Source organism: Balaenoptera borealis, assembly GCF_965194805.1.
Source record: "Balaenoptera borealis genome assembly, chromosome: 8".
In the NCBI taxonomy this organism is placed as follows: domain Eukaryota; kingdom Metazoa; phylum Chordata; class Mammalia; order Artiodactyla; family Balaenopteridae; genus Balaenoptera; species Balaenoptera borealis.
In genome coordinates this window covers 64,413,828-64,431,242 of record NC_138865.1, presented here as the reverse complement: position 1 = coordinate 64,431,242, position 17,415 = coordinate 64,413,828, and the positions used below count along the sequence as shown (strand labels likewise).

The following is a 17,415-nucleotide window of genomic DNA, read 5'->3' as shown; positions in this document are numbered from 1 at the left end:
AATAATCTCTTCAGAAGCAAGATGATTTAATAGGAAAGTAGTTCTTGAAAAATACACAGGCCCTTGTAGGAAGGTACCTCTTCATTATAGAGATGAAGTGAATAAACATATTTATGGTTTGAAGCTAAATATATTCCCCCAAAACTAGAAAAAAATAAAACAAACCCATATTTTACTAAGCTGCCTTTATCAGATTAACAAGCACTGGTGTTAAAAAATGCATATGGCATGAAGCGCTTTACTCTTTGTCATTTCTAACTCTTTTAGATAAAACCATTTAAACCTGGTGCAGTAGGAGAGACACATACCAGCCAATAATTCTATTTGAGTAAACCCTCTGGATTAAATGCGTGGGTTTTTTTTTTCCCTCAAAAGAGTAATCTCTTAATGTCCAAGATTTAATATTTATCTATGATCCCTGGATTTAGAATCAACCTTCAGAATTTTCGGAATAGCAGGAAGGATCTTATACATTCTCATTTTAGGAAGAACCAGAACAAAAGACACTAAGTCAGGGGCCCCTAAACTGGAGAATGGGCTTGCAAAGAGATTGTGTGTCTGTGAACTCTATGATATTAGTGTACAGATAAAGTGTGTAGGTGCCTTTTCTTTGCAAGTGGGATTTAAAATGTTCATCAGATTCTCAAAAGGAACCAGCTCCCCCCAAAGGGTTAACTGAACTAAGTTACATGCCCAAGGTCACATAGCTGCTAAAACTGGGATTTAGTTACTGTCTTCTTATTTCATATTCTTCCTAAGATACCTCAAAAAGTAATATTAAACAAATAAAAAAATCCACCTGAAAGCCACTTATATATCGCTTATTCTTTGGAAAAATTCACTTTGACAGAAGTCTAAGAACACAGTTGAAGACCTCTGGCTCTAAGATTTCTATCATAAGTGTTTCACAATGTATATTTCAAAATTCCTAGACAGTCATCCCAGCCAAAAAGGCAGTTTTTGAATTAGGTTGATATGTATAGGCTCGGCCATTATGATTCAAAGGTGGCTACAGTCTTAAGTGACCTATTGGAAAGAAGAGGCTTCTTGAGTCCAACTGACTCATATGTTAAAATTTTGGCTCTGCCAGTAACTAGCTAATGATTATAAACAAGTTACTTGACTTTTTAAAGTTTAACAGTTTCCTTGTCTATTAAATTGGATGATAACAACTAGCTTTTGAGGTTGTTCTGAACACTATAAATAACAACTATACATGATTTTATACTCTGTATATAAAATCTATGACATGATGCCCAACACATGGTAAATACCAAGACAGTCATGTCTATCATAACGTCTTGTCTTTGTTGTCGAATTTAAAAGGAGGGTTTTAAATTTTGCTCTATATTTAGGCCTGGCCAACGATTTTAAAAAATTCCATGTCAACATGACTTTTAAAGTGAAATGTTAATTATAATCCTACTAATAGAAATATAGTACTGGCAGCAGTGAAGAGTAATTCTATTTTACAAAAAAAACAAAACAAAACTTTTTTTATATAGGACTGTAATAGTTAGATTGAATTTTTGATAGTTACAAGGCAGTACAATTAATAATCTACCACTAATTGATATTCCTGAGTTTATAAGAAGTTGAAGATACATAAAAAGATATTTGAGCTAAGTAGATCACCTGTGAGGGACAGATGTAACATTCTGCAATTGTAGGACTCTGATGCATTTGGGTCACTGATGATTCCCCCTTTTGTGTCACTGCCTCAGAAAAGTTAGGCCATAAAGAGGGAAATGAAATATTTAATATGAAGTTTGTGTTATCCATGATACCAAATGATAAAATGGACTTTTTAGGTAAAAAGGCAAGGCTGGGTGTTCGGATCCATGCTAAGCTACTTAGTTACAGTCACATCCTGTATCAGTAGGAAAGCAGTGTGAGTGATGTGGGCCTATGGAAGCCTGGATTGAGGAATCAGAAGAGCTCAATTCTAATTTAAGCTATATTAATTGTTCACCTTTTACACTGAGAGAGTCAGGGCTGATTCTCTGTTTGAGCTCCAGTGAGTACAGTAAATAAGCTCCAGTGAGTACAGTAAATAAGATAGTTGATATGAAAACTACATAGAGCTGACTCTTAGAGAACTCAAAAGTAAAAGATATTAGCACTGGGGAAATTGATACTCAGAAAAGTCAAGGTTACATAACTACTTAGTGACAGAGCTGTGACCCAAACTTGCTTTTCATCTTTTGGTTTGTCCATTTCTCTTTTCGTACTTTAATAAAAGTATACTTTCTGGACAACTTTGGCATCTATAAGATTAAGCATATTATTTTATATTATTTTATTCACATATAAATATTAGTTTCCATTTAGTCTTCTTTGACAATATTTATCTTAAATCATTAAAATAAATCCCATCATCTCTTTTTTTCAGGAATTACTATTTTCTCTTAAGAACTGCTTAAACATGTTGGGATCCCAACAGTAACTGCATTGGTCAAAAATTCAATTGTATTTTCATACTGCTTACTCTCTAATTCAACAATTGTGAGCATTTTGTAATTAGGACTCTCTTGAATTTATTCTGCATTTTCCCCAGCATACATAAAATAATTGTAATTCGGAAACACGTCATGAAGTGTCACTATTTTCAAGGGGTTCAGTAAGCACATTGGTGCCCATACACAATTCCTGATTCTTTTAAGTTTTTCCCCTGTCATCTTTCAGTGGAAGTATGTTAAAAGTTTTGCTCTATTAAACCAAGATAAAGACAACATGAGTCACTGTGGCAACACCCAGTTTTTTCTTTGATGTCATCAGATCACTCTGCAAAGTAATATGAAGAGAGTGATCAGAGCCACTGAGAGAAGAGCAACAACAAAAACGCCCCAAATAAAACACTCAACCACAGTCATGTAAGTTATCACCACGGGTAGAACCCAAAACAAGCACGTTACATTTTATAAATTGTGCATGAAGTCACTTAACATTTTAATATACTTTAAAAATCTGGCTCTGTGTTATCAAAGCTCCCTTTATAGGAGAAGCCTCAGTTAGTGCTTCTGTGGTTCCAGTTGCTGGTATTTTTTCTGTGCTTAAGATATAGGATGATTGCTTTTCCCCTTAAATATCTGCTGGCTAGGGCTTAGTCAAAGATAAAATGCTGTTCATGGTTGTAATCTAGATTAAAGCTCTCTGTATAGCCCATAAACTTCAATTAAATGCTTCTAACCTTTTGCATAACACTTAAAATTGAAAAACTTTTGGTTTCTAGGTCACCTCTAGATTTACGGTGTATTTGTGGGCACAGAGCTATAAAAAGGCAGGTTTTAGTCTGATTCAACTGCTTTGGCTCTTATACTGTAAAAATAGCATAGGAATGAAATGTACATAGTTTCCAACTATCATAATAAAGGTACGAGGAACATTCTTTGTCCTTCGACATACTTTACTGTTAAGATGGTGGAAAATAACAGGTTAAGGAAAATAATGACAAAGCAGGCAAAAGTACAGGGAAGTGGTAGTACTGAATGACCTAATTCTGAGTGGAAACAATGCTACAATACAGCAAAGGCAGAATGACAAGTTCTCTAGCCAAGATCATGCCAACTGGGTTCTCAGCTTACATTCATTTATTTTACTTTTATAATTTACCTTGCTTCACTATTGAGAAAAAAGATTTCTCTCCTCTATGTGTGACTTGGTTTAGTTTCTTATTTACTATGGATATGATTTAAGAGACTTGAGACAAGAAATTGCTACTATAGTTTTTTACATTTTAAAATGGGAAATAGGTAAAATGTAAACCCTATATGCTAATCATCCACATATACCATTTACAGTTTTTAAACAGGACCTCAAAAGAAGCAACTACCTATTTGACACTATCCCGCTTGAACTAGCATTGGTGAAACTTTGATAAAACTGATCAATTTTTTCAATATGGAAAAAAGTTAACTCCTGAACACCTAGCATCTTTAATTGGCTCAAAAAGGGATTAAGACATTTTCCAACATCAAAAGTAAAATCGATTGTGAGAATTTTACAAAATATATCTATGCCACATAATACCATTTTGAGAAAAGGGGACTGAGGTATGGACTTGCTCAAATGCAAAAATGTCGTTCTTATTCCTCCAAAATTGGAATTCAATGTGTTGTTGCCTTTGGTGCTGACTGGGAAAGCTTTTAAGCAGAGTCTCACTTTCAAATTAACTTTGGATACTAGGGAGGCAGGTAGGACTTGGTCAGAGTTATGAGATAAAGTGGTGGTCATCATAGATTTCGGAAGCAGAAAAAAGGGAAAGATACTTGAACAACTATAGATGAAAATGTTTCAACTGTAAGGTACTAAAAAGGTCTGGGTCTGAAGCTGGTATTATTTAATGTTTCATAAAACATCTGGAAGAGGGTAAGCAGTGAACTTTCAAGTATGAAAAAGCCACAAAGCTCTTCTGAATGCCAATGAGGATGAATGTGGTATGTGGCAGTTGGTAGTCCAGGTTAGGATTTAAGTGACATTGTAAACTACTTTCTAAGAGCAGCAATCCAATGCACTACCATGTCCATAAAAGGCTAACAAAATGCCGAGTGCTGAACATGAGCTCCTAAGTGTCTTTAATATGCCATGTGAGAAGGATTTATTATTGGAAAGGGGTGAATGGATAATACTCTCATGAATACTTCAGAGAAGCTAGGTATATTCGAGGAATAATCCTCATCTTCTAGGAGCAATCATTCCTTCTGGAATAAACTCCTTACTACTACAATTGTGAGAGAGATTACCAAGCAGTCCACAAATTAGATGAGCCAGACACTTCTAATGTGCTTAATTTTTATTAATCATCACATCACCACTCCTAAGTTTTTGACTGTTCCTAGTGGTTATCCAGAGTTATTGACAAACAAACCCCTCACCATTTTTAAGTAACAGTCTATGGGCATCTTCTGACAATCACCTGTTTATTCATAACCATCAGCAGCCATCAGTAAAATGGGCAACCTCAATTTGCTTCCCCTATATAAACATGAACTGCATTATGAAATCTTTCATCCAGGGTAGAAGCAAGAAGGTAATGAGGAATGCCCTCGTGTTACATGGTGTCAAGGATATTGTGTGCTCAAGGATTGGTATATTTGTATGAAAAAGAAAAAGTGAGAACACGCAGTGCCTAAATCTTGAGTAACTGTTGTCATAGATGGCTGAACACCTAGTTAAAACTATATTTTCATGCACAATTTAAACCCACGAAAATAAAGGTATAAATAACATCTGCATTTCCTTACCTTCTATTGCTGATAGGAGAACTCGGGAATGATCATATGCGATTACATTTGCATATCTGTTCTTTGGTTTGTTTACTTCCAAGTTGGAATGTTCCCATGTGAACTGCTGGCCAGGGTCAATTGACTTGAAAAGAAAAACAGCACACATACATAAAATCAATACTGAATAACATCAGATTATAGGCATTTATCACGAGTGACAAACGATTTAAAAAGAAAATTCTGAAGCTACACTTCATCAAGATGACCCTAGCTGTGAAGCTGAACACTAATATAACCAGCATAAGATGAAATGATTAATCATAGGAAAAAGCAGTGATAGTCACCAACACTGATTCAAATGGAAAAAAGAAATCAATATAGGTGTTCTGTTAATAGTGGAAAGGCAGGTTGGTTTTTTTTTTTCACTTTTCCATTTCCTTCTCTGCTGCTGTAGTTTACAAGTTATCTTGGTTCAATATTCCTTCCAGTTCTCTAGTTCTGTGAACATTATTTTATCTTGCTTACCCTTTCCTATGTGGACCTAACCTCGTTCTTTAAGTTGACTGATCATTCACTGGATTCACTAGGCACAGGCGATTCTTTCTTCACCTGCAGGCTTACATCTTGAGGGCAACTTAAAATTTTGTCTGTTTCTCCAAAACGTACTATGACCACTATCACAAGGCAATTTGTACAATTCAAACAGTTAAGAATAACAGTAAAGAAGGGAGGTCAGTTAAATCAAATAATCTTCTTAGAATATTAATTTATAATCTAATGCAGATAGGATCTAATCGCTTCTTAATTTATCATTATGTTATCATGTTTACAAAGTTTGCTTTTTATTCTTTATTTTAAACTTACTTTTTCTGATTTTTAATGTCTTTCCTTGATGCCTTAGTTCAACCAGAGTTGTTCAATAATCTAAAGTAAATATTTCACAGATATAAAATAATATATAAAGTTCTTTATGGTTAAAGCAGAACCATTATTTTGAGACTGAATTCAGGCTTTGATATAAAACTCTGGGGAACTTTTTAATGTCCTGCAATGTTATGGAAATCAAAATACTTTTTCTTTCATCATAGCATACTGACATTTTTTTAAGACTTATAGTTGCATGGTATATGGAAATATGAGTTCAGTAATTATAGAAACATGATTTTCAATGATCAAAATCAAGTTTTCAGACATAATTAATGATAAATTAGGTTTATATACAGATGAAATTCTTTAAAAAGTAAAAACACTTTGTTATGTTCATAAAATTTTTAACAGTTATTTTTGATACCAGATATTTTCCACGCTTTTATGTGGCTATGTAGAACTTGAAAGTAAAATATATCCAACAGCTGTTACAATATTAAGGATGCACACATTTGTGTTAAAATGGATAGAGTTCAGCACGATAATAAAACTCACAAGTGTAAGGAGTCAAGCCTATTAACAGTCATGAATAAGCCTCCAAACATACAAAAATTCTCAGCAGTACAGATTGAAGCTTCTAATTTACTAAGGATTATAAAACCCTTTTTCCTTTCTTAGCCTATACTAATCTGTATATAAACTAGTCAATCATTGAACAGTACTCAGCAAAATAATTATCCACGTCTTAGAGTCTAAAGAATAATGTAATTAGGGGTCTTTTAGTCTGCTTTTCCAGGGAAGCTCATCATCTCCTCTTCAGAATGTACTCCTCTCCAAGTATGCCATGAGCTAAAGGGAGTTGAAGCATTCAGATGCCTGGGTGGCAGCCCTCAAGTCAACCTTGAGCCTTCTCCACACAAAGCAGCTCCATTCAGTGACCAAGCCTGCCTTAAAAAATTCTCAGATCCGTCCCAAATCTATCATCCCCTAAATCCCAGTCCTTCAGTATCTGATGTCTGATTGGAATCCCTTCTCTAAACTCTCACTCCAATCCATTCTTCATACCAAAGTAGACATTCTAAAGCACAGCCCTGGATAGGTTAGGACCCTGTTTAAGAACTTCCACTGGCTCTGGGTGACCTTCAGCTTAAATTCTGGAGTCCTTAGCCAGCATCCTACCTAGACACCTTTAGTCGTCTTTGCATCTACAAAGGCCTCAATAAATGGTTTAACAAATGTTTTTTAAATGAATTGAACTGATGAATAACTGTTGCTGAGAAAAGTTCATAAAGAGAAATCATGGAGTAATTCCTTCTTTTAACATGGGAGTTAGAGAACAGACTTTGGAAACTGCAATGTGCAGTGCATTACTAGTTTAATACTTTAACATTCATTATCATATGGCTTAGTAATTAAGTGTGTGATCCTGAAAGTACAACTACCACTGATATTCCACTTTACACCGATGAGCATTACTGAGTACATAAGCTTCCTACACATCATTCTCTAAAATATCCCAAGAAGATCCTAAGCTCACTGATATACAGTCATTCCTTTGGTGGAAGACCTTACTCCCTCTGATGGCCTTGTTCCTCAGGTTACGATCACTCATATATGTGTAAATGGCATGCATTTAATTAGACTAATGAAACTGCATCTACCAACTTAAAGACACTGTGAACTCATGTTCATTTCCACTCTTGCCACACATTTGCAGCCGTCTGCATGATGTATTTGATACCTACATAGAAGAGTTTAAAAACCAGTAATGGAAACATAAGCTTGTATATCACATATGTTAATATGTTTAGGCTTAAAGTGTGACCCAAGAGATAAAGACCTGCAGGTAATCGGATAATGGTAATAATAGCTGCCAGGTCATTATGCTTTACATGCAGTATCCTGTTTAATTTTCACAAATGTTATGAGGTAGGTATTGTTGTTTTCTCCATTTTGTAGACAAGGAAACTGAAGTAAAGAAAGACTAATTCAATAAATTTTACTGAGGGACTTCTCTGTGGCGGACATTTTGGTGGTTAAGTAATTTGCTCATACAGCTACCCTCATACATTTACCTTCATACATTTACCCTCAAACCCAGGTTTGGGTGATTTCAAAGCTCACAGATGATTAACAGCTGGTAATTACTAAGCCACGGTGCTACTTCACTATCCAGAAAGCCATTGCAAAGCGAAGAAGCCCAACCTATGAAAAAGACTTCAACATAACTATCCTTTTTTTTTTTTTTTTAATTTTTATTTTATTTTATTTATTTATTTATGGCTGTGCTGGGTCCTCGTCTACGTGCAAGGGCCCTCTCCAATTGCGGCAAGCGGGGGCCACTCCTCATCGCGGTGCGCGGGCCCCTCACTATCGCGGCCTCTCTCGTTGCGGAGCACAGGCTCCAGACGCGCAGGCTCAGTAATTGTGGTTCACGGGCCTATCCGCTCCGCGGCATGTGGGATCCTCCCAGACCAGGGCTCGAACCCGTGTCCCCTGCATTGGCAGGCAGATCCCCAACCACTGCGCCACCAGGGAAGCCCAACATAACTATCCTTTATCTCATCAGTCCAAATGATATTTCTTTCCAACTGATCATCCTGTGTGTATGACCAGGCCACCCAAGATGGCTGTTCTTTTGCTCTCTGTACATTCCCTGCTCGACCACTGTCTGCTTCACCTAGACCCTACTCACAGGACTGACCTTCCTACATACTTGCCCCAGGCCCCGGCTAGTGATGGTTCTACTCTTTAGATCAGAACATCTCCACCTGATAGCTTATCAAAGGGGCGGTGAGGGGCGTGCCCCTCTGCTAGTTTCCCTGGTAACCAACGAAGACAACCTGAAGTCAATTCCCCACGTAACTGGTAACCTCCCCTCCCCCCGTCAAGAAGGCTGCCGCCCTGTTCTGCCCGCTGCTGTCTGCTGTCTGGTCTTGGTGGGATGTCGCTCCAGGACCTCGCTTCAGACCTGTAAGCTCCCCCATTCATAAAACCACTGACGTCTCTGTCGCCGACTCCGGGCTCTTTCTTCAGTCTTGAAGCTGGGCAAGCACAGGCCTGGCAGGCCCGCGGGGGTGCAGCCCAGCAACTGGCGGAGTGGCCAGGAGACGGAGGAAACTCCCGTGAGCGCCGGGATGTCGGGAAGGAAGGACGGGGAACGGCAAGCTGTAGGGGCCGTCCACTATCAAGTGGGGCCTGAAGGTTACGGGTGTGATCCCGGGGTGGCCGTCCACTAATGTGGGACCCAAAAGTTGTGGGGATAATCCTGAAAGTTGCGGAGAAATCCCGGGGGGCCGTCCACTAGTATGCGGGGCCCGGTAGTGGCTGCCTTGATGAATGGGGGCCACCGAGACAGTTCACAGAATTCTCACAGACACCCCAAGGCTGCTGTGGAGATATTGGCCGCCGTTACAGTGGGAAAACAGTGGCCGCAGCTCGGGCCTGGGAGTTGCTTTTTATATTAAGAAAGGCAAAGAGGCTGAGCTGACAGCTGAGGCGAAGGTTAACTTGAATGTTGATTCATGTTCCTCTGAAAGTGAGCCATGTGAATGTGAGTGAATGATATGTATTACTGTCTATCACTGGTATTTGTTTAAAGTGAATTGGCTATTTAGAAACTGAAAAAAAAAATCCCTGAAAATGTCCAAGATGGGACTCTTTTGACATTCTAAAACTGTTTTTTTTTGCATATGCCCTAAGAGGAAGTTAGCTTTCGAGAGGGAATTGGTATTTCTCTTCTTGTGCCTTTGAGATGTAAATGATCTACCTGGGTTCTCAGGAATTGTAATCATCTGGTCTCTGAGAGTGAAGAAAAAAAACAAAGAGGCCTTTTTAAACTCTAGCAGGAAAACTGAAATCTCTTTGTCTGTATAGATACATGTCTATGTGTACCTTAGAAATATGTCTCTGCCTCTAAATGGCATGGCCAAGATTGGTTTGTGGATGCTCTGTTTAATCGGATTAAGAGAAGCTAAGTGCTTATATAAATTCATTGATATCTCTGTCGCTGACTCTGGGCTCCTTCTTCGGTCTTGGAGCTGGGCAAGTACAGGCCTTGTAGGCCTAAGGGGTGCAGCCCAACACTGTGTCATTCTGGGGCCATTACATAAGAAATCAGGATTTAAAAATGAGGTTGGCTTCCCATGGATGATAAAGCAGATGGGATGCAGCTTACATTTATACTCGTTTTACACGGATCAAACAAACATTGATTAAATAATGCTGACTTGTCTTTGTGCAACACATATCCATCCATCTGTATCTATCTGTCTGGCTGAATGTTTAACAATACACAGCATAGGTCATTATTTTGGAGCTTGTCAGAATGCTGAGAGCAGTAAACTCAGTAAAGAAGAATAACTACTGAAAGTAGATGAGGTATAAGAAGATCTTTTAGATTAAAACAAACTGGTTGAGGAAAATCAAATTTCAATTATCCATGTTAATGAGGCAAAGATATCATGGATGAATAAGACCCTAATATTCAAAACCCAATGTTTAGGCTTTTCTTAGTGCTAATGAAGACACTGTTGCTTTGCTTCTTTGTTTTCTGGCTTCTCTTGTTGAGAGCTTCTCAAGGAAGAATGGAATGGCCAAAATGGACAAAGAGCAACACAGGTCTTGAGTGATACAGAAGTTGATTTTCAATTCAACCTTATAATTTTGGCCAGCCCATCATAACCATGCATCTTCCTACTGTAAGATTAAGCTGAGGCCACCCCAATATTATTCAAAGCAATTTGATATAAGCACCCTTGTTCCTAGTGGATTCAATCATTTCTTGCTGTTAGTATTTGGTTTTCCTGAGCTTGACTCTCAGATGATCTCCGCTCATCCTTCTGTGTCTATTTATCCAAACAACATTCACTTGGGATCTACCTCCTTCTTTATCCAAACAACATTCAGTTGGGATATACCTCCTTCTTTATCCAAACAACATTCACTTGGGATCTACCTCCTTCTTTATCCAAACAGCATTCACTTGGGATCTACCTCCTTCTTGTCACTCAATCCAAACTTCGACCCTCTTGAGCCAGAATCCTAACCAGGTCCTCTTCAGCCTCCCCTGAGAATTTTGCAAGTTGGAAATGAAGTAAAGTAGACTTATTCAACCAAAAGTTGATTAATAGACTTTTAAAGAATTTCCATGAAATGTGGATGTTACATTGTCACAGAATTTATAAACAAGAATGCTATTTCATAATATTAACTTTTGTTTCTCCAATCAACAATGCCCTTGAAGATGTGCCAGATGAACCCTATGTAGCATCTAAAACTTTACCAAGATGCCATACCATTCTGCACAGCCTCCCCACCTGCACACTTGACACATGACACACTCCCCTTCCTCCCTCCAGTAGCTTTTGACCGAATCACTCTAATGCTAACACATCTTCAACTCCCTGCCTTAGCCTTACTGAGAAAAAGTGACAAAATAAAAGGAAAATCCCCCTGTAACTTAAAGAAGAAAGGGAAGGCCCTAGCTAAATACTTGCTAATATCAAGTATTTTGCATTTATGTAGTCTTTAACTTGATGGTCTGAAAGTTCTAATTTTTTCTTTAATCAACTGTAACTTTGCCTTAAAATAGGTAAGAAGAAAAAAATAGGTAAGTGGAAATAAAAGCTATGTTTTAACTTATGGATTTACAATTTTGCCCTGTATTCTTGATAAAAAGCTAGAATTAAAATGTAAGTATTTTATATGATAACTAACACTTACGTAACATTTAATTCTCATTTACATTTCTTTGTGCTTCACATATCTTAAGCTATCTTATCTTCAAACAGACCCTGGAATTAGTTTCCATTATTATCATAATTCTGTAGATGAGGAAACTGAGGTGGAGAGAAGTTAAATTACCTTCTCAGAGCCAGACAGTTACTAGGTAGAGAAGCTAGATTTGGGGCAGAGGTATTCTGTACCCTGCACCCCTCCCCTGCCCCCATTTGAGTGACTAGCCACCGTGCTATGCTTCCTGTCTGGCCAAGTTGGAGAAGATCCCTTGACTGTTTCACACATGCCTTTCAGTTGTTCTCCTGAAACACAGTGGGAAAGCTAGGAACAAAAATCTCTATAGTGCTTCTGATCTATATTTACAATTCTAAATTCAAAACAAAAAAGTGCTCATGAATTTGCACATCAGATTACAGTCATTGAGTAAAATTACATCTTGTTATGAGACTGACCTTTTTTGACAAAGCTGAAGTCATCATCTTACAGCAAAGCCCTTTAAATATGATTTAAAATTTCAACTTCTCTATCCAGAAGAAAAATATTATTCCCATGTGCAAAACACCATACAAGTTGCTCTGTCTTCCACTTCTCACTCCACCAGTAGAAAACCTCAAAAAATTCCCTTTAGAAACTCATCAAAGAGAAACCACAAAAAAGATATATCCTGTTTTTCTGTGTTTTAAAACAACTAACAAGATTTAATTATATAGAAGTAACAGAGCAGCTACTTGACTAACCAAACTATGGGTCAGACTAAGCATCCTTTATACAGAGAACTGAACTTTCATTGACCTTAACCTCCAGAAAAATACTATCATTCCACATAGTTCCCCATCAGTAGGCCCATTTGGTCTTCAGTGTGGTTTGCCCCTAGATATTCTCAAGTCCTTTCTGAGGTTTAGAAGAGCAATCTGCCATTGACTGTGTATTTCTGTAATGAAGCCTTTTTAATTTTATTTTTTAATATTAATTCTTTTTTGGCATGTTTTTCTTTTTTTTTTTAACGTGAAGTAAAGTTGATTTACAATGTTTCAGGTATACATCAAAGTCATTCAGTTATACATATGTATATTCTTTTCCAGATTCAGTTTGTTTTCTATGTCTGTGAGTCTGTTTCTTTTGTAAAGAAGTTCATCAGTATCATATTTTAGATTCCACATATAAGTGATATCATATGATATTTGTCTCTGTCTGACTTACTTCATTTAGTATGATAACTGCTAGGTCCATCCATGTTGCTGCAAATGGCATTATTTCATTCTTTTTTTTTTAATGGCTGAGTAGTATTCCATTGTATGTATGTACCACATCTTCTTTATCCATTCATCTGTTGATGAACATTTAGGTTGCTTCCATGTCTTGGCTATTGTAAATAGTGCTGCTATGAACACTGGGGTGCGTGTATCTTTTCAAATTAGAGTTTTCTCCAGATATATGCCCAGGAGTGGGATTGCTGGATCATATGGCAATTCTAGTTTTAGTTTTTTTAGAAACCTCTATATTGTTTTCCACAGTGGCTGTACCAATTTACATTCTCATCAACAGTGTAGGAGGGTTCCCTTTTCTCCACACCCTCTCCAGCATTTATTATTTGTAAACTTTTCAATGATGGCCATTCTGACGGGTGTGAGGTGATACCTCATTGTAGTTTTGATTTGTATTTCTCTAATAACTAGTGATGTTGAGCATCTTTTCACATTGGCCATCTGTATCTCTTCTTTGGAGAAATGTCTATTTAGGTCTTCTGCCCATTTTTCAATTTGGTTGTTTGTTTTTTTGTTATGGAGTTGTGTGAACTGTTTGTATATTTTGAAAATTAAGTCCTTGTTGTTTGCATCATTTCCAAATACTTTCTCCCAGTTCATAGGTTGTCTTTCCATTTTGTTTATGGTTTCCTTTGCTGGGCAGAAGCTTGTAAGTTTGATTAGTTTGTTTATTTTTGCTTTTATTTCTATTACTTTGGGAGACTAACCTAAGAAAACATTGCTAAGATTTATGTCAGAATGTTTTGGTCGTGTTCTCTTCTAGGAGTTTTATGGTGTCATGTCTTATATTTAAGTTTTTAAGCAATTTTGAGTTTATTTTTGTGTATGATGTGAGGGTGTGTTCTAACTTCATTGATTTACATGCAGCTGTCTAGCTTTCCCAACACCACTTGCTAAAGAGACTCACTTTTCCCCATTGTTTGTTCTTGCCTTCTTTGCTGAAATTTAATTGACCGTAGGTGTGTGGGTTTATTTCTGGGCTTGCTATTCTGTTTCATGATCCACCTGTGTGTTTTTGTGCCAATACCACTATGTTTTGATTAGTGTAGCTTTGTAGTATTGTATGAACTCTGAGAGGATTATTCCTCCAGCTTTGTTCTTTTCCCTCAAAATTGCTTTGGCAATTTAGAGTCTATTATGGTTCCATATAAATTTTAGAATTATTTGTTCGAGTTCTGTGAAAAATGTCATGGGTAATTTGATAGGGATCACATTAAATCTGTAGATTGCTTTGGGTTGTATGGCCATTATAACAATATTAATTCTTCCAACCCAAGAGCCATGAGGTATCTTTCCATTTCTTTGAATGAATGAATCATCTTTAATTTATCAGTGTTTTATAATTCTCAGTCTTTAACCTCCTTAGTCAGGTTTATTCCTAAGTATTTTATTTTTTGATGTGATTTTAAAAGGGGTTGTTTTTTACTTTCCCTTTCTGATATTTCATCGTTAGTGTAAAGAAATGCAACTGATTTTTGTGTTAATCTTCTTTCCTGCTACCTTGCTGAATCCATTTCAATTCTAGTAGTTTTAGTGTGGAGTCTTCAGGGTTTTCTGCATATAGTATCCTGTCATCTGCATATAATGACAATTTTACCTCCTCCCTTCCCATTTGGATATATATTATTTCTTTTTTTTGTCTGATTGCTGTGGCTAGAACTCCCAATACTATGTTGAATAGAAATGGTGATAGTGGGCATCCTTGTCTTGTTCTGGATTTTAGCAGGAAAGCTTTCAGCTTTTCAATGTTGAGTATTATGTTGGCTGTGGGTTTGTCATAAATAGCTTTATTATATTGAAATACGTTCCCTCTATACCCACTTTGGTGAGAATTTAATTTTGAATGGATGTTGTATTTTATCAAATGCTTTTTCTGCATCTATTGAGATGATAATGTGGTTTGTCTTTTCTTTAATTGATATGGTGTACCCCATTGATGGATTTGCGTATGTTGAATCATCCTTGTGACCCTGGGATGAATCCAGCTTGACCATGGTGTATGATCTTTTTTGTGTGTTGTTCCATCCAGTTTGCTACTATTTTGTTGAGAATTTTTGGATCTATATTCTTCAAAGATATTGGCCTGTAACTTTATCTTTTGGTAGTGCCTTTGTCTGGTTTTGGTATCGGGGTGACCTTTAGAATGACTTTGTGAGTGTTCCCTCCTCTCCAGTCTTTTGGAAGACTTTGAGAAGGATCAAAGGTTCTTCTTTGTTTGTTGAGTAGAATTCCACATCTGGTTCTGGACTTTTGTTTGCAGAGAGTTTTTTAAATTACAGATTCTATTTCACTTCTAGTGATTGGTCTGTTCAAATTATCTATTTCTTCTTGATTCAGTTTTGGTGGGCTGCATGTTTTTAGAAACTTGTCCATTTCTTCTAGGTTGTCCAATTGGTTGGTATATAATTGCTCATAGTGTTTGCTTATTTTTTTGTGTGTTTCTGTGTTATTCCTTGTTATTTCTCCTCTTTCATTTCTTATTTTTGTTTATTTGGTTCCTCCCTCTTTTCTTCTTGGTGAGCTTGGCCAGAGTTTTGTCAATTTTCTTTACACTTTCAAATAATTAGCTCTTTATTTTATTGTTTTTTCCTATCTTTTTAATCTCTTCTATTTATTTTCTCTCTGATCTGTATTACTTCCTTCCTTCTGCTGACTTTAGGTTGTTTGCTCTTCTTTTTCTAATTATTTTGGTGGTACCTTAGGTTGTTTGAGATTTTTCTTATTTTTTTGGGGGGGAGACCTGTATCAGTATGAACTTCCTTCTAAGGACTGCTTTTGCTGCATCCCATAGATTTTGTATGGTTGTGTTTTCATTGTTATTTGTCTTAAAGCATTTTTTAATTTCCTCTTTTTCATCATTGACCCATTGTTGTTGTTGTTTTTTAATTAGCATATTGTTCAGTCTCCATGTAATCATTTTTTTCTCATTTCTTTTTCTGTGGTTGATTTCTAGTGTCCTGCCATTGTGGTCAGGAAAGATGTTTGAAATAATTTCTATCATCTTAAATTTGTTGAGGCTTATTTTGTGCCCTAGTATTGGTCTATCCTAGAGAATGTTCCATGTGCACTTGAAAAAAATGTGTATTCTGTTTTTTTTGTATGCAATGTCCTGAAAATATCAATTACGTCTAATTGTTCTATTATGTCATTTAGGGTCTCTGTTGCCTTACTGATTTTCTGTCTGGATGATATATCCATTGATGTAATGGGGTGTTAAAGTCTCCTAGTATTATTGTATTCCTGTCAATTTCTCCCGCTATTTATATTAGTATTTGTTTTATCTATTTAGGTGCTCCTGTATTGGGTGCTTATATGTTAATGAATGTAATATCCTCTTCTTGTATTGATCCTGTTATCAATATATAGTGCCCTTCTTTATCTTTCTTTATGGGCCTCGTTTTAAAGTCTGTTTTGTCTGATAGGCGTATTGCTACCCCCACTTTCTTGTCATTTCCAATTGCATAAAATACCTTTTTCCATCCCCTCACTTTCAGTCTATCTGTGTCCTTTGCCCTAAAGTGGGTATCTTGTAGGCAGTATACTGTAGGCTCTTGTTTTATTATCCAGTATGCCACTCTGTCTTTTGATTGGAGCATTTAGCCCACTGACATTTAAGGTAATTATTGATAGATATGTATTTACTGTCATTTAAAACCTTGTTTTCCAGTTGGTTTATATTTCTTCCTTGTTCCTTTTTCTTTTTGTCTTTCCTTTTGTGGTTAGATGGTTTTCTTTTTGTTATGCTTGTGTTCTCTTCTCTTTGGTTTTTGTGAATTTATTGTCTGTTTATAATTTGTGGTTGCTGTGGTTTTTCAAGTATGTTTATTATATCTACTTGCTTTAGACTGGTAGTCATATAGCCTCAAACACATTCTAAAAAAAAAAAGATCAACATTTTCTTACTCCCTTCCCCCATGTTTTATGATTTTGATGTCCTCTTTTACATCGTCATATTTACCCTTTTGCTGTTCATTGTAGTTATTATCGTGTTCACAACATTTTTTTTTTTTTAATTCTGTGTACTGGCTTTTTAAAATGATTTACTTTCCGATTGTTATTTTCTCTTTCCTATAGATTCTTGCTTTTCTATTTAGAGAAGACCTTTCAATATTTCTTTTAGGATAGGTTTAGTACTGCTGTATTCTTTTAGTTTTTGATTGACTGAGAAATTCTTTATCTCTCCTTCTATTCTAAGTGATAATCTTGCTGGGTAGAGTATCCTGGGTTGCAGGTTTTTCCCTTTCAGGACTTTGAATATATCTTGCCACTCCCTTCTGGCCTGCAGTGTTTCTGTAGAGAAATCAGCCAATAACCTAATG

At 36.5% G+C, this 17,415-nt stretch overlaps 1 protein-coding gene across 7 annotated transcripts in view; it reads right to left on the bottom strand.

Moving 5' to 3' along the window:
* PTPRD (protein tyrosine phosphatase receptor type D) overlaps positions 1 to 17,415 on the bottom strand; it is a 2,142,992-nt gene that overhangs the window by 68,617 nt on the left and 2,056,960 nt on the right. For all 7 annotated transcript variants that reach the window (XM_082404325.1, XM_082404326.1, XM_082404327.1 and 4 more), the window contains one exon: positions 5,244 to 5,367. In XM_082404325.1, the coding sequence (XP_082260451.1) occupies positions 5,244 to 5,367 (124 nt within the window). The remainder of the gene's footprint in view (positions 1 to 5,243; positions 5,368 to 17,415) is intronic.